The sequence below is a fragment of the Podarcis melisellensis genome, assembly GCF_964234715.1.
Source record: "Podarcis melisellensis genome assembly, chromosome: Z".
NCBI classification, from domain to species: Eukaryota; Metazoa; Chordata; class Lepidosauria; order Squamata; family Lacertidae; genus Podarcis; species Podarcis melisellensis.
The window spans coordinates 22,554,688-22,575,969 of NC_138547.1; the positions used below are offsets into that span (position 1 = coordinate 22,554,688).

A 21,282-nucleotide genomic window follows, 5' to 3' on the forward strand; every position below is an offset into this window, starting at 1 on the left:
ATGCTCAACAAGTTTCTTCGGCTGCACTGAAATCAATCTGTCCATCTAAGTTTGCTAAGGAATTGCATTGTAGCCTAGGAGTTCAAATGTGTGTGCATCTGCTCAGAGGTAAGCCCCATGGACATTCCTCTGCTGGCTTACTCAGAAGTAAGTCTTTGTTCAGTGGAACTTACTCCCAAATAAGATTGCAAAAAGCCCTACAGTATAATTGGGCATTTTAGTCTGAAGTATATAAAATTGGGGTTGCAACTGTGCACATGGTACATTTCCGCATTGTTTTGGAAGTGGGTCACTTTCATTTCTGCAGGGATCACATTTTCATGAGACAATCCCCTTATGAGTGTCTACTCAGAAACAAATCTCAGAGACACTGTTGGCCAAAATGGAAATGAGCCGAAATGGGAATATACTACCCCCTGCCACCATGCCCCCCCCCACTTTTACCGCTGCCAGAACACCTCCCTCTCTCCAAACTTGGTGAAAGCGGGTACATTTGCTCTTCTCTGCCCCAGGCACAGAGAAGTTGAGGTGAATCTGTGGGTAAGGTGAGCTTCAAGGGGAGTGGCAAGACCTTTCTGCCCAAATTCAAACTGTTTTTACATACACTTAAATAGTGTTGAGAGAAGCCGAGACTCCATGGCCACCACCCCATTTTCCAGGGAGCTTACATGGAGATAGAGACACAAAGTGAGAAGGTATGAAGAACACGTGGTGGTGGTGGTGGTGAGAGAAGGAGTAACTGGGAAAAGGCCAGATTCAGATTAAGCTCTGCCTCTCCTCACAGATTCTCCCCTTTCTCAGTCAGCTTCCCCTTCTCTCTGCCTCCTATTCCTTTCCTCCATGTCAGTGCCAGCTGCAAAATCAGCAAGAAGGAACTATCTCCAACCACTACAAGGCCACCAGTATCTCAGGGATATGCAACAGCAAGGTGAAGTGAGGGTATCTGCAAATCCTGTTATGTTCTGGTCCACCAGAATATAACAGGGGTGATGACGACAAAGTGTTTCTCCCCTTCATCCTGCCGGCACCTCGGCCAAGAGGAGAAAGCCTCAGGGATGGGAGTGGGGAATGAACAGGAATGAGCATAGATGGAGCAAGCTATGAGGGGACAGGGAGTGGGGTTGTGGAAACTGCGAGGGATGGGAGAACGGGCTGTGTGAACTCCACAGATGGATGCAGTAATGCTTCTGAATACCTGCTGCAAAAAACCATGGGAGGGGAGGGTGCTCTTGTGCCCTGCTTAGGGTATATGGTTGGCCACTGTGAGGACAGGATTCTGGACCAGATGGACCAATGGCCTGATCCAGCAGGCCCTTATATTCTTATCTAGGAGGGAGGGGAGGGTTTCGGGGGTAAGCTGTAAGGGAAGGGCTTTGGGGCGAGGTGTACAGGGAGGGGGTTAGCAAAGGTTATGGAGCTTGGGGTGTGTGGCAGGAAGGCAGGGTTGGTGAGCAATGTGAGCAGAGGTGGCAGGCCCTACTGAGTTTTTAACAGACACAGCACTAGATATCCCCCACTTTCTCTTTGACGCCTAATCCTAGCCACGTTGAAATGGAAGATCAACTTAGATGGCTTCAAAATGGAGGATATGATTATCAATGGCTACTAGCCACAATGGGTATGGTGTACCTCCACTTTTGGAGTCAATATACTTCCGACTACCAGTTGCTGGGGAATCACAGGTGCGGAGTGTGATGTTATGCTCTGGTCCTGCTTGAGTGTTTCCCATGGGCACCTGGTTGGCCACTATGAGAACAGGTTGCTGGACTAGATGGGACGTGGACATGATCCAACAGGGGGCTGCTCATGTTCTTCAGAGAGTCTCATTGATTGCAGTGGGCCAGGGTTCCTAATAGAATTGCAGCCTTTCTTTAAATATCTGCATTGGTGGAAGGGGGTGGCAGCTGTGGGAGAAGTTTTTCTAGTTGTGTTTGCAGAGCATTTCATCATCATTAGAGTCTGTGTTGCTTTTGGCTGTGGATTTAAAAATGTGTTTTTAGTTATATTTTGCTTGGCACCCAGGCAGCCTCAAGCAACAATAGAACTCCAAAAATAACATTTTATACTGCTTTACACTTGAGGCTCTCAGTGTATTTTTAACAATTGCAATTAAATTGCACTGGAACAAGACTATTGTATTTGCAGAACAGAGCTGCACAGAGGCACAAGCAGGAGAACAGAGAGGCTAAAGGGATTTCTGTTAATCATGTCAGCAAGAACTAGGAGCGGAAATGTTAATCTCTCAGGCCTATCCACACTTACCTTTCCTCTGCTCTTTCTAGGCATGGTCCACATTTAAAAGCTCCATGTCTGAGTGCTTTTGTTTTTGTATTGTTTTGTTTACCCCACAGCTTTCCCCACAAAAAGCTGCTCTTAAAAGCTCAATTGGAGCAAACAGCAGTCCACGGAAACCCCAAATTGCTGTTTGGTTTCACTTCAGTTTAAAGTGTATATTTCCACAGGGAAAGTTGGAGAGGAACCCACATTTGAGCACAGAGGATTAAAGTGTGGTAAGAGTGAGGCAAAAGGTAAATGTGGATAAGTTCATCTTCGTATTCCAGCCACAGGCAATCTGCTTTTCTACTCATTAACACTTGGAACACCCTTCAGTTCTATATTGTAGCCCTATCTGGGCATTATAACTCTGCTTAAATAATGTGTGTCAGGGAAATGGGGGCAGACACCACCCCCACCATTCATGCATGTGTGTCCTGCCCACTGAGCAAATACATTTGAAAGTGGGCGATATAAGACTGGAATTAAATGGAAATTGGAGTTGGTACCACAAGCGAGCATAGTTGGGCATCTGTGGATGGTTGCTCCTCAGCAGGGGGTCCACTAACAGTAAGTCCCTTGACCTGCTGCAGTGAAGCAGGTCACTTCTGTGGAAATTTTATTAGATGCACGCAAAATGACCACAGTGGCAATAATTCATGATATCGCAATCGTTTTAGCATTGCTGAATAAAAGTGGCACCATACATTTAAGCCAGCCTACTCCAGCCTGATGCCCTCTAGTTTATGCTGTTGGACTCTAACTCCCATCAGCCCTAGCCAGCATGCAACAATCGGAGGTGATAGGAGTTGCAATCCAACAGCATTTGAATGGTATTGGGTTGAGGAAAGTTCATCTAAGCTCTAACTGAATTGTGAGACTGATATTTCCAATTTTATTGCCATTTAACTCCATTGTCTACATCCCCCCTAACCCTACATTCATGTGGGCATAATATATCAGAAAACTGCAGATCATAGCGCAGCACGAGTTTTAGTCCACAGCCATCATAAAATGTTCTAGTTCTTAATGTGCCACAAGACTCTTCGTTGTGTTTTTGAGTTTTCTGCAAGCACAGAGGCTACCAGTCTCACAAGTTTAATAACCTTTGGTTAAATAACCTTTGAACCTTCAATTTTCCAAAAAGACTTTTAAGGGAATATTTTTATCCCAATGTGTTGCTACTAGAAATTGTTTAATGTGTGATTTTATTGTAAAATCACTTCAGGGTGTTTTATGAGAAGCAATTCATAATTGAATTGAATTGAAATCTAGTGCTAATACTAATGACTAAAAAACTCCCTTCCATCAGGGTATTTCCTATGTTCTTTCAAACATTCCAAACTTGTTACTTGTTTACAATCCTACCATTTAATCAAGGAATGTTCTTTTTTTGGTTTTCACTCTGTGGCTGAAGCCTTAGACAATTCGATTCGATTTGATTTACAGTACTTTGTATTTAATAATATTTATGTATCACTTGCCATTAGCAACGTAATCTCAAAGCAGTTTACAGATATGAGAATTAAAATACATAAAAACAAGTCCAGTTTATAAACAAACAAACAAAACCCCTGAATATCACAGATATCAAAAATTATATGGGGCAATGGGATCAGTACTGATACTTTATCCCTCCTGGGCCAGCAGCTGTGTTACTGAAGCTGCACTCAGCACTTGGGGTGTGTATGTGTGAAGGCTCATGAACCAAGCATTCACTAGCTCTTCTCAAAAGAGGCTACTTGCAGACCTTTTTGCTACGAGTGCAACTCCCGCTATACTTTCCTACTGCCCAGGGACAGTCAATGTAGTGCATTCCCCCCAAATATTGTTTGATTCCAACTCCTATCAGTCCTAGGCAGCATGCCCAATGGTCAGGGATGATAGGAGATGCAGCCAAATAACATCTAGAGGGCACCTCATTGCCTACCCCTGCTCTAGCTTCTGGGTTGGTAACTGGGGAAGCAAAATTGTAGCCAACTGAGTCTTAACTGAGAGTAGATCTAAGAAAATTAAGTCAGTTGTGTTCATTAATTTCAGTGGCTTGACTAACACTCGATACAGCTAAGCACAGGAGAGAATCTCAGTTCACATTTAAACCGAACCTGTCTAATTCACACTTGCTAAAACAAAATACAAACCCATGTGCAGCTGTCCTTCAATAACGCACACTGTATTTTGAAATGCAATGCTCCAGCCCAGTAATGTGTAGAACAACACACGTATTAGGTCAGAGAATATATAGAAATACATGCATCGTTCAAAATAACATATAAAAAATGTAGCATGTTAGACAAAATAGCTTTGCAAAAATGTGTATATTTTTTATTGATTTATTGATTTATTTGCAGTGCCAGCCTGGTTTACAAAACAGAGAAAATAATAAAATCATTGCTAAATTGTTTACAACCATAAATTAAAACATACAGAAAGCTAATAATACCACAATAGAACAGACTAAAATATATTATACAAACCTTCTAACCATCTGTACAGGCTTGTCTAAATAAGAATGACTTTAGCAGGCATGGAAAAGAATATAATAACAGTGACTGCCTGCTATCCATAGGCAGGGAGTCACAAAGTGCCGTTGCTGCCACAGTAAAAAATTGAGTTTTTAAAATGCTGTGCAGGTATTATGTGGCACCTGTAGTAGTGCCAATTCTGCAGATTGAAGCAGTCAAGTGGGCACATATGGGGTAAGGCGATCTCATAGTAAACTGGTCCCAAGTTGTTACACTTTTTTTCTACTAATAGTAACACCTTGAACTTGGCCTGGTGGCAGATTGGCAAGCATCACAGGTCTCCCAACACAGCTGTTACATACTGACAAGGTCTCACTCCTGTCAGAAATCGCGCTGCGACAAAACTGCATATGAAATTGTATATCTTTTTGGAGAAAAATGTACTAAAAAGCTGGTGAATTTTCATGAGGGGGTTTTGTATTTATTTTTTAAATTGCAAAATGATGTATAAATGTGCAAAACTGAACTCAAGATTGGGAAAATAAGAAATTTAAAATGACAAATTCACCCAGCCCTTGTTACCTACAGTCCCTTAAGGAGACCAGACCTACCTCAGAGTCCACTCATGGCCAATATCTATTTCCGATTACTAATCGTGCTGATGAACCCATTAAAATTTGTAGCTTCAGTGGGTGCCTCCATCCAACTTGGGAGCATTGTTCCTAGAGCTCCCTCCCTCAGTGTTTGTGGTTTTGCTTATTTAACAAAAGTTTCTGCAGCACAAAACGAAGCCCCTCAGAACCCAGTGGCAAGACATCAAAGCGAATTTTATTTTCTTCTCCCTATCCCCACCCCACCCAAAATGTTATTCCTGATATAATCTCCTCCTGCTTAGTTCCAAGTTTAAACCAGTAAAATGGTCAGCGAAGAAAAAGAATGAGTGAAAATGGCAGAAAATGAGTGCAGTTTACTGTGAGGCCCGGACTTTATGTCCCAAGTAATGGAATGTCATGTTTTGACTTCTGATTGGCTGAGGAATGCAGGAGTCAGTTTTCACTGGGGATGATCAAAACGTTCCCCTCTGCCTGTCGGAGCACAATCTTTTGCGGGGAGAGGGGACTGGCGGCTGCTCTATTTTTCTTCCTCCAAAATGCTGCTTCAATGAAACTGCCGGGAGATTCCATTGTCAGGGTGGCACAAGAGAAGAGAGAGGAAAGGGGGAATTGTGCTTTTTTGCTCCGTTCTCTTCCTACCCCATCAGCAGAGCTCATCAGGTCTCCTCCACTGGCATGCCCTTCCTACCTAGGAATACTATGTCACATTACTCCACAAATTTCCTATTACTTCCCATCCCTGAACATCCTGTCCAGGACTGTGGAGCAAACAAAGTCATCAAGCTCGTTGTGTTGGGTGGCAGCGGCGTTGGCAAAACGGGTAAGTCTTCAGAAGTTGCTGCGGAGGCAGCCTGGTCTTTTCTTTCTCCCCCCCTCCTCCCCCTCCCTCCCTCCCTCTCCTCTCTCCACATCTGCCATCTGATTTTATGTTAATATTTGATGGAAATAAGGATCCGAGCCCATGTTTATCTTGCAAAATGTAAAGGTTAACCAGATCAGATTCCCACCCCCACCCCCATGCCGCTATGAAATATAATGCCTGGAGATTTTCAAGCAGATGAATTGAGGGGGGGGGGGAGGTCAAGGTTCGTTGGCACTGGCCTACACTAGCAAATTTTGTATTATGTTGCACGGGGTTTCACCGGAAGCTTATCAAGGTTTCATCAATGAGAGGATCCACCATGGTAGAGAAACTTTCTTGAAAGAGGGCTGGGCTACTGCTGCCAGGCTTTCCCTGCAGCATGGTGTTCTAGATTACTCTGTCAGTTCACATGGTGAGCCTAGGGTCGGCTGCGAGGGTCCTTGGGCAAGACCTCTTCCAGGGGCCCCTCTCCTTCATGACACCATTCCTTCACTGTAGCAGTGTTAGAGGGCCCCCTTCCTGCAGAGTGCAGATGCCCAACTGTGCTGACTTGTGATACCAGCCCCAAGTGAGATGCAGCTGGTCTGGCTCCTCCAGTGTTTTGCATGAAATGTATGTACGGAAGAGGGAGAGGAAGCTGTCTTATACCGGGTCAGACTAGTTGCCCATCTAGCCCAGTACTGTCAGCAGCTCTCAAGGGTGTCACCTGGTGGAAGGTTTTCTCCATCACCTGCTTTAAAGAGGAGATGCCAGGACTTGAACCTGGGACCCTTTAGCGTGTGCTCTACTGTTGCACTGCATTCCTAGTTGAATATATGGCCCCCTTGCTCAGAGTGAGAATTAGCGATCTTTTGCTCCACAAGTAAAGGCACTTACCCACCGCTGGGGATGGGCAGAAATTGGATTCACTTCACATTTAAAGGTGAACCTACCTAATTTGCGCTTTCTGGAACAAGAGACCTTAAACACAGCCACCCCTTCAAAATTCGCTCTTCTCTAAATTTTACAGTGCGGTTCTCCATCCAAGCAGTGGTACAAAAATGCATATAGTTCGGTAAAGCATGCATAAAAATGCATTTATTAGTAAAAAAAAATCATACAAAAATATATTAAGGGAATTATTGAGGAAATGTGTAATAGACAGATACAAGTGTGTCTATTAGGAGAGATTCACATTAAAAAGCAACAAACAAATGTGACTTAAAACCAGAACATGGTGTGGAAATGTAAGAATGGGAAAAATGAGAAAATCTGAAATGGACTTACCTGACCATCCCTACCTACCACCAATAAGCCACCCACCCTTGAATAGGCCCTGAAATGCTCTGCAATACACTGGGATTTCTGTACAGAGGAGTGAACGCAGGAAAAGCCCCCCCACTCCACCCCGCTGCTCCCATGAATTTGGAATGCTATCTGATTGGCTATCTGAAAGCAGAACTGGGTGCCAAGTGCCTCAGTTATTAAACTGTGCTTTGGACCCTGCCCTGCAAAACAGGAAAGAGAGTGCAGGATGGACACCTTCCAGAGGGTCATGAGCCGGGCATTGGGGAATGATGTTCTGTTGGTGGAAGGCAAGGAGCTATTGGGAATCTGCTCTCAAATCCAACAGGAGATGCATGAAACACTTTTCAGAGAGTGGGTTGCCAGGGAAGACAGTAGGGGAGGCATGAAAAGAGCAAACAAAAATTATTATGGCTGGAGCAATTCTGCGGGGCTCTTATGTCCTTATGGTATAGCAGTCATATTATATTACAATATTATTTCATATCCACGGATTCTCCCATGTAGTGGAGGGATGCTCTTCAGGTCTGCCACAGGACCCTTACTCATTGCAGACAATTCAGGGAGACACCCTAGGTTGTTGCTGCACAAGTCATTGGGCCTCATCTTCTGCCTGAAAACCACTGAAGATGGAATTACACTTTACCCTAGCAAAGGTGAGCTCCCAAACCTACATTGACCGTGACATTACCAACTTGGTGCCCTTCAGAAGTTTTGGGCTGCAACTCCCATTCACCCTACGGAGCATGCCTGTTGTTTGCAAAATTCCGCCTTCACCAGCCTGGTTCCTTCTTGAGGTTTGTTTTCCAATTCTGGCTGATACGGAGTTGTACAAAACAAAAGACAGTGTTAGGGAGCGCTGTGTTTGGGTGGCAGCATTGAGTAGTTCCACCTTTAGCTAGCTCATTGCATCAAAAAAGTTTGCATAAAAACAGTGGGTATCTGCTGTTGCTTTTCCGTACTGTGGTAAGCAATAGATGTGAAGTGTGTGTGCATGTCACATGGTTCATTTCCTCATAATAATAAGTTGGGTTGAAAGGCGCTATGGGAATTCCACTTAACATAAGGGAGACAGTGGTGGAAAACTTAGTGTCCCAGACTCCCAAATGCAGGAACGTGAGAAAGCCATGAAAAAGACGATAAATGTGAATGTGAAAACAAATAGATGGGGGTTTTATAGCAGACATATAGCCTTAAAAGCAGCTAGCAGAATGATGTCCTTGGCTGCCAGCCTGTTTACATGTCTATGAAAGTACGGTAACTCCCGTTGAACTTATGAGTGGGTTTGCATTACAATGCATATGGGTTAGTTTTGTAAGAATGTGCTCTGTTTTGAATACAGTTAAGCTTAAATCTGAAAGTTCATGCTGTGATTGCTGCTTCCTTTGTAGATTAATTATGTGACTTTTCGTCTGGGTTAATATATCCATTTCCATGCTACACTCTGTAAATACACTTAGGGACTTAGGCTGTCTCTCTAGAAGAACTTCACAGGGGAGAGGGGGGAATCAGAAAGAGGGACTAATACTACATGAACAATTCCCCTCAGTCGTGAATGGCTTAATCTGCTGCATACCTGTAATACAGTCACCAGGCCAAGCCAAATTGTTAGCCACAAATAATTTATTACATGTGCTACATGGAAATTGTACTAATGGGGGCAGGAGATGATGGCCTAAGAGTCATTTTTCTGTGACAACATATGGAACCCTGAAGAGTTTGGGGTATTACTTTTCAAGTTTCTAGCTCTCATGATATTGGCAGCATCTTAGAAAATGTGTTTGCAGCAAGTGATAAGAAAACCATAGACAAATACTGTGGTTTTTAAAGAGTCATGTCAAATATTTTTGAAGGCCACTTCACACATTAAGCATTTTTAGGGGTTACCCTTGAAAGCATAATTGTTATCCTGAGTGAGACCATCAAGCTCAATATCACCTACACTGGCTGGCAGTGATTCTCCAAGTTTTCAGAAAGTCTCTGGGGCCTCTCACAGCAGTTCCTGAATATAGGCAGTGACCATTTTGTGTACGTTTGATTGATGCATGACTGCCAACACGTGGGTTGCTTTGGGCTTCAGGGGCAGGGCAGGGCAGGCTTATATACAACTGCTGATGTGCTTAATGACCTGAAAGTCACCCTCTACACAAACAGAGCGTTGCCTGCATGCTCTTTCTGGGACCTTTTGCATGCAAAACATGTGCTCTACCGTTAAACTATGGCCTTCCCAACAAAGGAAGCTTTTCTTATACTAGGTCAGAATATTGGCTTATCTAGCTCAGTACTGTCTAAATTGCCTCTAAGGTTTCAGGCAGGCGTCTTTCCTACCTGGAGATGCTAGAGTTTGAACCTTTTGCATGGGAAGCAGAACTACATCTCTTCCCTGAACATGACCAAGACATTCGCAAATGCAAATGTTACTCAAAAACATACATAGGTGTGTCTGAGTGGAATTCCCATTTGATTGCAAACCTGTTGGGAAACCAAGGTTTGCTGCTGTGTAATGCATGAAATGGCCCTGGGAGACCCAATGCAGTTTTGTTTTGGGGCAGACACTTTGAGAATGAGACTATTAAATTATTTATTAGTAGTATTATTTATTAAATTTGTATACCACCCTATACTGGTAGATCTCAGAGCAGTTCACAACATAAAATCACAATATAAAAAACACAATATTAAGTAATAAAAACCAAAAAAACCCACCAATAATCCCACCACCACCACAGCATCGGATGTCAATCAGCCAAAGCCCTGGATGAAGAGGAATGCTTTTTTGCCTGGCACCTAAAAGTGTGTATTGAAACCACAGCTGAACCTCCCTGGGGAGAGCCTTCTACAAATGAGGAGCCACTACTGAAAAGGCCCATTCTCATGTTGCCATTCTCCAGACCTCTTGTGAAGGTGGCACATGAAGAAGAGACTCAGAGGGCCTTCTTGGTGGTGGCACGCACCCTGTGTAACGCCCTCCCACCAGATGTCAAGGAAATAAACAACTTTCTGACTTTTAGACGACATCTGAAGGCAGCCCTGTTTAGGGAAGCTGTTAATGTTTGAAGTTTTGTTCTGTTTAATATTCCTGTGTGAGCCACCCAGAGTGGCTGGGGAAACCCAGCCAGATGGGCGGGGTATAAATATATTATTATTATTATTATTATTATTATTATTATTATTATTATTATTGCCTTTTTCTTTAAAAAACGTTTAGGGGTACTCTCAATTTGACTCAAGAAAACCACCATTTTATAGTTCATATTGGAAAAAATAAATACAGTAAATGGACAAAAGTACAAAGATTCACAAAATGTTTAGGGGTATGCGTACCCTTTTGTAGCACCAGGGGAAGAAAGCACTGGTGATGATGATGATGATGATGTTTGCAGGCAGTCCTTGAGGTACTGAGCCATTTAAGGCTTTATAGGTCAAAACCAGTACTTTGAATTGGGCCCAGAAATTAATTGGTAGCCGGTGGAATTGGATTAGGATCAGTGTAATATTTTCAAACCATCTTGCCCAGGTGAGCAATCTGGCTGCTGAATTTTGCTCTAGCTTCAGAGGCAGCCCTACGTATAACACATTGCAGTAATCTTAATAAATAAATAAATACAAATGTGATGCCTGTTGTGGTCACAAAACCTTGGTGCATACTGAGGAGTGGTTCTTGACTGCATTGCACATGTCTGGAGCAATGGTCTTTCGTTGCTAAACATGTTCCCATCTAGCACTATTGTCAATGAAATGTGTGTAGCACATGGAATGAAAGCAGGTGTTTAATTACCACTCTGAGCCTGCGGCTGCAGTTTCTGACATTTTCTAACTCTGACTAAAAAGCGGCATTTTTCCCCTTGTTTTGCAGCCCTAATTGTACGCTTCCTCACCAAGAGATTTATTGGAGACTATGAGGCCAATACCGGTACGTCTAACCTTCTAACACTACATCATTAAAACTAATGTATTTGTGTCTAACTGTCCTGGGGACAGAACGAAGGGTCATGTGGTCAAAATATACAGGTCAAGTCAGGTGAATTGATTGCTATTCCTCTTATGGTTGGAAAATAAAGATTTTAATTTGCCATGTGGCTTAGTTGTTGTTGTTGTTTGCATAGGTCACCCAGCCAAAGGATTTGGGGCTGCTCCAATTTTTAATACCTGGCTCCTTCGGTCCCTCACTCGATGGGTTGAATAGGCTAATTGCTGGGATCATGTTCTTATGTTTCTAAACCAGCCTCCCCCAACCTGGTACCCTTGAGATCCTGCAAACTACAGCTTCCATCAATCTCAGCCAGCATGGCAAATAGTCAACGATGATGGGATTTTTGCACCAGGTTGGGGAAGACTGTTCCAGAGCCAGCCTTCTTTTCTTTTAGTGCTGTGGATCACTGGCAAAAGAAAATGCTAAAACGCTGTCTAAAATGTGCATATTTTCAGTGAACTGCCCCTGGCTATGAAAACAATAAATCAAAGTCCAATTATTTACAGCCCCGCTCCTTTTCTTAAGCTAATACTCTATTCACTTTAACAGAATAGGATCAGAGGAATGAGTCTGGCTGACACCCTTCCTATTAAAAAAAAGGATCAAAAGATCGTTGCTTCCATCAATGGACAGAGGGCCAAGCATTATCCAGCTCTCCATTTCCAACAAGCAGTGGAAATGAACACTGTGTTTAAAAAAGCACCAACCTGAAATATAGACTTTATTTCTGTTTTTAGCGCTGTTCAAAAAGGGCAAGACTGAAATAGATGTAAGTGGGTTTGTCAGTTGACTAGCAAAATGGCAGCTTAGCCTGTCCTTGTACATTTAATAACAACAAGGTGACTCTGCCAACTGTCCCCCCCCCCCAGCTTTTTTAAAAAAGCATTTGATATGTTATGAGATGGGGGGCAACACTAGATCCCCTTAAATGTGTTATGATTTAGTAAAAGTGAGAATTAATCAAGGTTTGATCAAACTTTGCCGATCACAGAAACCTCCTGGGTTTAGTTATGCCCATGAGCCAAGGCTGCTCAGCAGAGCTAGCTGGATGGGCTATTGGCAGGGGACAAAGGCCAGTGATGACCCAGCAAGGAAACAAAGACTAAACAGGAGCCAGTAAAAACTGCACTGAACCCAGTAAAAATAATTGGCTGCTGAAGGAAGGAGGGCCCATGACAAAATCAAAAGTTTTAAGAAACTTTTCTGGACATGGCAAATTCCACAGCTGAAGTCTGTTGCAGCAAAAGGAGACTTGTGGTATCCAAGAGATTGACAGGCATCTCCCAACTGAGGATTAACTCTTTATGGATCTGATGAGGTGGTCCCTAGTCCATGAAAGCTGCTTACCTTTAAGGTGCCACAAGACACTTTGGCTGCGGTCCTATGACACCTTTCCTGGACACCACATATTCCCCCTACCCAAAATGCAGTGGGTGGGTTCTAAATCAACCTATGTAGGTTTGCAGCCTTTTGTTGTTTAGGTCCCACAAGACTCTTGGAGTGATCAAATGTCAATTCTCCCTCCTGACTGATAAATGAAAAACTGGAAACTTCACCCCTCTAGCTCTGTCCCTTTCATCTGATTAAAATGTACTGCTGGGCTTTTCATTCCTCACCTTTGCTCTTAAGGCTGTCAACGGGCTGATCTTTTGCTCATGTACTTGATTTGTTGGTGCTTCTTTCTGTTTCTGTGTAACCATGCACAGGATTTGTGCTTCAAATCTCTATGTTTCCAAGATTTGGCTGCTAGAGAAGCATTGCTGGGAGCTGCATGCTTTTTCCATTAAGCAACCATCCCTTCAGCAATCCTTCAAGCAGAAGCAAATATGTTATAGATCGGAAACAGGTGGTCATATATAATTGAGGCCATAGAGAAATACTTCTTCTCCCATTGCTGGAGGGTAGGGCCAAATATGATTTGTGTCTGGAAGTACCCAGACATCTCCTTTTGATGTGTTATGGAAGTGGAATAATATGCTGTCTGGACTTTGTTTCATAGGCTACTTATAAAATGGTGTCAGCTCCAAGCCAGGTACATTTCTCCTGCCTGTGTATTCACTCTTCCAGTCAGGCCTGATGCCAGCACTCAGCATGGTGGGGCAAGTGCCGCAGCCACGGGGCTCCCAGAAGAGCTGCCACATTAGAGCAAATGGGACACTGCATCACCACCTCCAGGACTTAATTTCTCCAAACCCATCTGCCTGCTTTCTTACTTAAAACCAGTCCAGGGGGAGGGTCTGGTCTGGTGATGCAGTAAAACAGTGCCTGGAGTGTACCATTTCAATCTGCAAGTACAAATCTGTGCGACTGAATGCTTCCTCCCATTGAGAAGATGAGTGATCGTGATGGCTATGTACCACCACCAATATCAGAGTCAGCACTATGATCACTACCAGAAAATAATTTATTCATTCCATTATTATTATTATTATTATTATTATTATTATTATTATTATTAAATTAATTTATCCCCCAGCCCTTCAACCAAGTTGCTCAAGATTCTGCACATGGTTCTTCCCATTTACAACAGGTATAGGGGATATCTGTGGTTCTCCAGATGTTGATGGACTCCTATCAGCCTTAGCTAGCTTCTGATGACCAGGGATGGTGGAAGCTGCAGTGCAGCAACATCTGGAGGGCCCCAGGTTCTCTATACCTCTCTTACAACTAGCTGCATGAGGTAAGGTTAGAGATCCTTGCAATGCTGTTTATGGGTGAGGAAGGATTTGAACCCAGTTCTCTGGAAACATAATCCAAACACTGTTAACCACTACACCACCAGGACCAATCAGTTAGAAGCAGAGCCACCACGCACCTGGCCTGGCAGTGGGGTCACTGCCAGTTACGAGGAGAGGTGTGGGGCAGCAGGGACATTGCCACTGTTTGGCTGCATAGGTGGAACCAGTTTGGTGCTCCCACTTGATGCGCCCATGCTGTGCTAACCTACACACCTCATTGCACCTTCCTCTCTTGGGAGGAGGTAACAGCTGTGCTGCTGTGAGGCTGGGTGCATGCCAGGACCCCTTCTCACCAACCTGACCATTCCTGCACTACACTATACTGGGTCTTTTACCTAGATTAGTAGAAGTACTGTACACACATTCTTAGATTTATTTGCACAAACAATGTTCTTTTAATATCAAATCCAGATGTTGGAAACTTGGCCATGGGGAATTTATCTCACTGTAAAATGCCTTGATGAGCTCGAAACAAATGTCTTCCACAGAAGAGAGACACCTCCTTCCATGAACCAAATCCTACAGCCTTATTCAACCTGGTGCCCCTCCAGACATTTTGGATTGCAACTCTCTGCACAACTGTACCAAACCTCTGGAGGGCACCAGGTTGGCAAAGGTCCATAGAAGTTATTCTCACTGGATTAAGCTTCCCCAGTGCTTTGGTAAGTGCTAAATGACTACCTGGTGGAAACATGAGCTGCAACCTTTTACCAAGTGTGCCAGAAAAAATATCAGATCAAAGTGGAAGCATACTTGGAGATGGAGATAGACATTTTGTGACTGAAGTTTTCATCTCAAGTGAATCCGAAAATGTACTTCCTAAAGCATAACTGTTCCAGATTTTAAACTGGTGGTACTTCTGTGCCTTTAACAGCAGCCTGTCTCCACAGTAGGAAATGTTACACCTGCTCAGGCTGCTGCTGAAAGCAATGGCATTGGGGCACTACAAATATGTATTGGGGTGGGAAACTTGCAGCCCTCCAGCTGTTGGCTGGGCCCAACTCCTATCAGTCTCAGTCACAATGGCCAGTGGTCAGGGATAATGGGAGTTGTAGTCCAACCACACCTGGAGGGCTCCAGGTTAGCTCCCCCCTGCGTGGAGGTAGGTGTGTTCCAGGACGCATACTTACAACCATGTCAGCTTGTTGTATTGATAGTGAAGAAAAGGCTGCCTTGCAGCCTATCCTTTAGCAAATCTGCATTTTGCATCCATCACCACACTCAGAATGGGGGGGGAATTAAATATGGGGAAGTATTTTTTTCCCCTGACACTTCCCAATATATGCCAAAAGCTGAATTCTGCGTGCGGTGACAGGTTTCACACTGCCACCTTGCAACCCAATGATCAAGCATAGGTTTTTATTTTTATTTTTTAAAAAGATATTTATTGAAGTTTTAAAAGTTATACAAAAAAAAACAATAGCAAAAACAAAATACAAACACAAAAAATAACAGATATAAAAAAAACAAAATACAAAACTAAAAACTATTTAAAAACAAATAAGGTTTCGTTCCCTTATTTTCTTATAACTTACTTCCCCGACCTCCTCATACCTCCCCTTTCTGTATTCCAATTTCTAATTATTAATTCAACAAATCCTCTCCCTTAATTTTCATTTAATTTTTAACCTTTCTTTTCTTTTTACTTAATCATTACAGCTGAAAACCACTTAATTTCTAAACCAACATCATTCTAACATTCATTAATTTTGCAATATTTCCTAAGATAGTCCTTAAATTTCTTCCAATCTTCTTCCGCCGTCTCTCTTCCCTGGTCTCGGATTCTGCCAGTCATTTCCGCCAGTCCCATGTAGTCTATCACCTTCATCTGCCTAGCATAGGTTTTTATGTCCCCTAATGCAGTGGTTGACTGTCCCAACCCCTTCCCTTACCAGACCTGTCTTTGCAATCCTTCTTCCCTATTTATATCCATGCATGTGCTCTGAACAACTTGGGGCTCACTCTCACATCTTTTAGTGCAAAAAGAATTTAGCCCAGCTTATGAACTTCTAAATTCCCCCCGTTGTACCATGTCCAAAAATGCAGGCACCAGCTCTCTCTGCCAATAAGCATTTGCATAGCATAAGGCTGGGAGCATGGCTGCCCCAGGTTTTTGCTTAGTTACCAGTTGGGTTGCGCAGGCTCTGATGGGAAATATTCCATGTATCCATCCGGTTGTCCTCTCTCTTTTTTGCCAGGTGCACTGTATTCCAGGAAATTCACCATCGATGGAGAGCACCTCACTTTGCAAGTTCAGGATACACCCTTCGTTTCACTGGAGGTAAAATGGCTTTTTAATGTTGAGATGTTTAAAAAGAAGTCTTAATGTAGAAGTAGCCAATGTGATGCTCTTCAGATGTTGTTGAACTCCTCCTCCCATCAACCCCAGCCATCACAGCTAATGGTCAGAGTGCTGGAGTTCAGCAACATTGGTTGGCTTGGTGCCCCTGTTTTAAATTTCCATTATTCTGCCATGACTACCAGTCAGGGTACAGCAGCTATGCCAAGGGTGGGAGCTCAAGTAGACGGCCACCACCCTTCCCTTATGTTTCATTTGGGAAGAAGTGACATTGGAGGGTGCAAGACAAATACCTCAGAGGAAAGGTGAAGAGAGCATCCAGCTTTCCTCTGTCTCGTAATGAGCCCAACGTAGCATGCCTTTCTCTTTTGAGTCTCTCAGATACACACACGTGATGTGAAGCCAAATGGCCTAGGCATTTGATGAAGTTCCCTTTAAGTCACCATACACACAATAACCCCCACAGGCAATTTTAAGGAATTATGAGGGGCAAAAGGACAAGGAGGGGAGGTACAATGGTGCCTTAAGGAAATAAACAAAATATACTAGAAAGCTAACTAGGTCTAGGAGTTATAGTGTGTAATTAGACAAACTAGAGTAATCCACATCGCCTAGAGCAGGTGTGGGAAACCGTTGGCCCTCCATATGTTGCTTAATTACAGCTCCCATAATCCCCAACCACTGACTATGCTTGCTGAGGCTGAATAGAATTGTAATTCACTAGTTCAGCAACATTTGGAAGACCAAAGTTTCTGCATTCCTGGCCTAGAGTAAGGATGGGAAAACTATTGTCCTCCACATGTTGTTGGACTGCAACTTCCATCAGCCCTAGCATGACCGATGCTCAGGAATGATGGGAATTGTAGTCCAACAACATCTGGAGAGGCACAGGGTCCCCCATCCCTGATATATAGAGGCAACAGAATTGTGGCTGGTAACTGAGGAACAGGAGACAACCTTCTGTCACCAGCTGGCTGTAGAAAGATCAGACCTGGGTTGGATACAGTACTTCTGAAGGTGGAAAGAAAGAAGCATTGCTACTGCTCTTGTAGACACTCAACACACAATGATTTTTGTTCACATTTCAAAAGCCTTCGCAACCTATTTGATCAGAGGTGTGTCTGTGTGGGGTGAGTGTATGCACCAACCTCCCCAGCCTAGTACCCTTCAGACATGGTTGAACAAAACTCCCATCATCTTAGTCATCAGCCATGGTGGTTGAGACTGATGGGAGTTGGAGTCAGAAACATCTGGAGGGTGCCATATTGGGTAAGGCTAGAAAGTCTTAATTTGATCTAGGACTTAATTTGATCCAGGGTTTATCACAGATGGCTCAGAAGCAGGGCCAGTTTTCAGTACCAGGGATAATAACTACAAAATCACTGGGATTAGTATGATGGGAAAGTGCCTCTGAGGATCCACAGAGTGCATTTTTCTTGGTAATGAAAACTGAGAGCCAAGGATTACGGACTTCTGGGCAAATTTAAACCTCAGGACTTTTCATCTTTATCAGCTAGAAACAGCGCCTCCTGATCATACTACTTTCAACTCTCTTAAAAATGAGCTTTTAAAGGGGCCAAAGCTTTTAAAGTAGGATATTGGTTATGTAATATTACATGCAACCAGATAACTGGGCCATTTTGAGTGCAGACATGACCGGGGAGAGGGATTCTTAAGAACAGTTCCAGCACACAATTTAAAAAATATATATTTGGAAAAGTTGGAGTTTGTCTCCAGCCCAAATGCTAAGTAATTTTGTTCTTCTTTGTACCCAGATTAATAGAGCTTTTATTGGCATGGATGAGGGTGTCATAAGCAGAGCAGTGGTAGTTGTGCTTTCATAATTTCGAGAAGTTCCAGAGAATACTTCAGACAGGGCATCGGTTTTGCCTAATTCATTATTCTTTGAAAGAGAAAGCCAAAAGGAAAGAGATAATGTAGGTTGTTGGCTGATGAAATGCTGTCTGAAAAGTGCATGGTCAGTAACTATTTGTGTCTCTGGTTGAAATAAATGATTAAGAAGACATTTCCTTTAAAGCAAAAAATAGAAAACCCCCGCTGTCCTTTATCTTTCGTTAGGCTACATTCCATTTCGATTATTGCACCAATTTCATTCTGGGCTGCTATCAGATATAACAAAAGGAAAATTTCCAGTTGCCTGTGGACATCATTTTGCTCTTTTCTGCTAATCTTTTGAAAATATATATGTATATATATTCACAGGTGTATGTTTGTTTGAAAAATGATCTCCTCATGAGGATTATTTGCCAGTCAAATATAACAGATTGCCACAGCTCACATCCTTCTCTGTAGGGTGGACAGGGGACAATATACTGGGGGGGTAGGGGGGAGTCAGTACAGTGGTACCTCAGGTTAAGTACTTAATTCATTCCGGAGGTCCGTACTTAACCTGAAACTGTTCTTAACCTGAAGCACCACTTTAGCTAATGGGGCCTCCTGCTGCTGCCGCTCCGCTGGAGCACAATTTCTGTTCTCATCCTGAGGCAAAGTTCTTAACCCAAGGTAATATTTCTGGGTTAGTGGAGTCTGTAACCTGAAGCATATGTAACCTGAAGTGCCACTGTATCTGAAAGAAGGCATTGAGTCCAGCAGGTCAGAAATCCCCAAAGGGGAAGACTCCTCCACCAAATCATTATGGGTGATGATACTGGGCCCTAAGAATAATTTACTACTGGGACAAAGAAACTACACTGTTGCCAGTTCATTACCAGACTACTTCTCTTGTCGCAGATGGACGGTTATCGGGGAGGCTGGTTTAGTTTGAGCTTCTGATTCTCCCTGGCACCATTGTTCCTTCCCAACCAGAATCTTCTTTTTTCTTCTTGGTTTTGTTGACAGGACGAGAGTGACACTATCTGCTGCCAGGAACAAATAAACCGGTCCATCTACTGGGCAGATGGTTTTGTGCTTGTCTATTCCATCACGGACCATAACAGCTACCGCACCATCCGCCCCTTGCACCAGCATATCCGGAAGATCCACCCCAATGCCAACATCCCTCTGCTGATCATGGCCAATAAAGGAGACCTGCTGCGAGCCAGGCAGGTGTCTGTGAAAGAAGGCCTCCAGCTGGCAAACGAGCTGGGCTGCACTAACTACGAGTTGTCTGCGCGGGAGAACTTTGAGGAGGTTCACGATGCCTTTAAGCAGCTTTGCCAAGAGATGAGCAGGATGATTGGGAGCTGCAATGGCGAGAAACGCAGAGGGCTTCATCTTGTTCGGCCCAAGTCCCCCAACATGCAGGATCTGAAAAGGCGGCTGAAGCAGGCCTTGTCTTCCAAGGGGAGAACGGCCACAACACTCTGATGTATCTCAGAGTAGCAAGCCTGGCCTGGGCCTTAAGAGGAGGGATAAGACAATGGGATATTTATATCTATTTATGGCATTCTTTTGCCAGCATTTTTTGTACGAAAGAATCCCTTCATGACAAGGTGATATTGGATGGCAAGCTTTCAGAGCTGCGCCTTTTGTGTCGAAATTGTCACCGAGACTAATGGCATCTTAAAGACAGGTTCTTCATCCATGCAGTGAGCTTAGCTTCCTAACTGACATGACATGTAGCCGTACCAGCCAATCAACCTTGCTCTTCCCCCATGTTTCTCTTTACTCCCTCATTTTTCAGTGCCACATGCATGTTTATTCAATCAAATAACACCTGCCCACATATTAAACAGAGTTGCAAAACTGATGCAGAGATGGGAGGGGTAGTTGTTGACTGCAGTGGCACAAGCCAACACACACCCTTCACCATACTGAAAACCTGCGCAACTAGGTTTTTAAGAGCTTACCTTAGAAGAGAAAAGTACCAAAACTTCATCTCACCCCTACTGCACTGGCACATTTGAGAAAAATAGTTCTCGTTTTATCTAGGACGGTACTAAAGATTGGACTGAATGCCTCGCTTAGCAGTGTGATCAGCATATGATCAGGGGTCAGCAAACTTTTTCAGCAGAGGACCGGTCCACTGTCCCTCAGGCCTTGGGGGGGCGGACTATATTTTGGGGGGGGGGGATGAACGGATTCCTAGGCCCCACAAATAACCCAGAGATGCATTTTAAATAAAAGGACACATTCTGCTCATGTAAAAACACGCTGATTCCAGGACTGTTCGCGGGCCGGATTTAGAAGGCGAATGGGCCAGATCCGGCCCCCAGGCCTTAGGTTGCCTACCCATGAATATGATGAACCAGAACTTGGCAGTGCCCAATAGGCCTATTCCAACTCATAGTTAATGGTGCTTAAGTGCATAACGCCACTATAAAATAGTTAAGACAATGTGTGCTTAGCTCTGTATTCGATTCTGGGCATTTTGCGTACACTTAATGCCAATTTAAAGGAACATTTGCCTTGTCCCAACTGCAATTGCCATATCATAAAATTGTAGAGACTTCACCATCTACCTGGTCTGGTAGCTACAAAAGGTATATTAAATGGATGGAACTATATGTTTGATTTCCACAGTGATGGTGATCAGGCTGCAAGTATATGCAACCCAGTTTGCTGGCCTAATTCAGCCTTCTCCAACTTGGTGCCCTCTAGTTTTTGGTTACAACTCCCATCAATCCCAGCCAGCATGGTGGCCTTGGCTGATAGGAATATATCCAGAGGGCACAAAATTAAGGGAGGCTAATCCATACTGGACTCATCACTCTTGTTTTGCCATGCAGAGCCGGGCTGAAATTTTCAGCTGGGGTGAATTTAGAATAAAATGAAGAGCTGTGCTCAGCTTTCTCCCTCTCCCAGAGAAAGAGG

At 43.6% G+C, this 21,282-nt stretch overlaps 1 protein-coding gene across 1 annotated transcript; it reads left to right on the forward strand.

The window, feature by feature from the left end:
- The first annotated feature begins 5,738 nt into the window (after positions 1-5,738).
- LOC309361687 (ras-like protein family member 11A-like) lies at positions 5,739-20,475 on the forward strand. Its single transcript, XM_081896767.1, has 4 exons — positions 5,739-6,173; positions 11,356-11,412; positions 16,409-16,491; positions 19,369-20,475. Exons 1-4 carry the CDS (start codon positions 5,777-5,779, stop codon positions 19,834-19,836), a joined length of 1,005 nt encoding a protein of 334 aa, XP_081752893.1. The 5' UTR covers positions 5,739-5,776; the 3' UTR covers positions 19,837-20,475.
- The last annotated feature ends 807 nt before the right edge of the window (positions 20,476-21,282 follow it).

Coding starts and splice junctions, on each gene's coding strand:
- LOC309361687 (XM_081896767.1), top strand. CDS start 5,777: ATGCAGGAGTCAGTTTTCACTGGGGATGATCAAAACGTTCCCCTCTGC. Junction 11,413..16,408: donor AGACTATGAGGCCAATACCG/GTACGTCTAACC, acceptor CTTTTTTGCCAG/GTGCACTGTATTCCAGGAAA. Junction 16,492..19,368: donor CACCCTTCGTTTCACTGGAG/GTAAAATGGCTT, acceptor TTTTGTTGACAG/GACGAGAGTGACACTATCTG.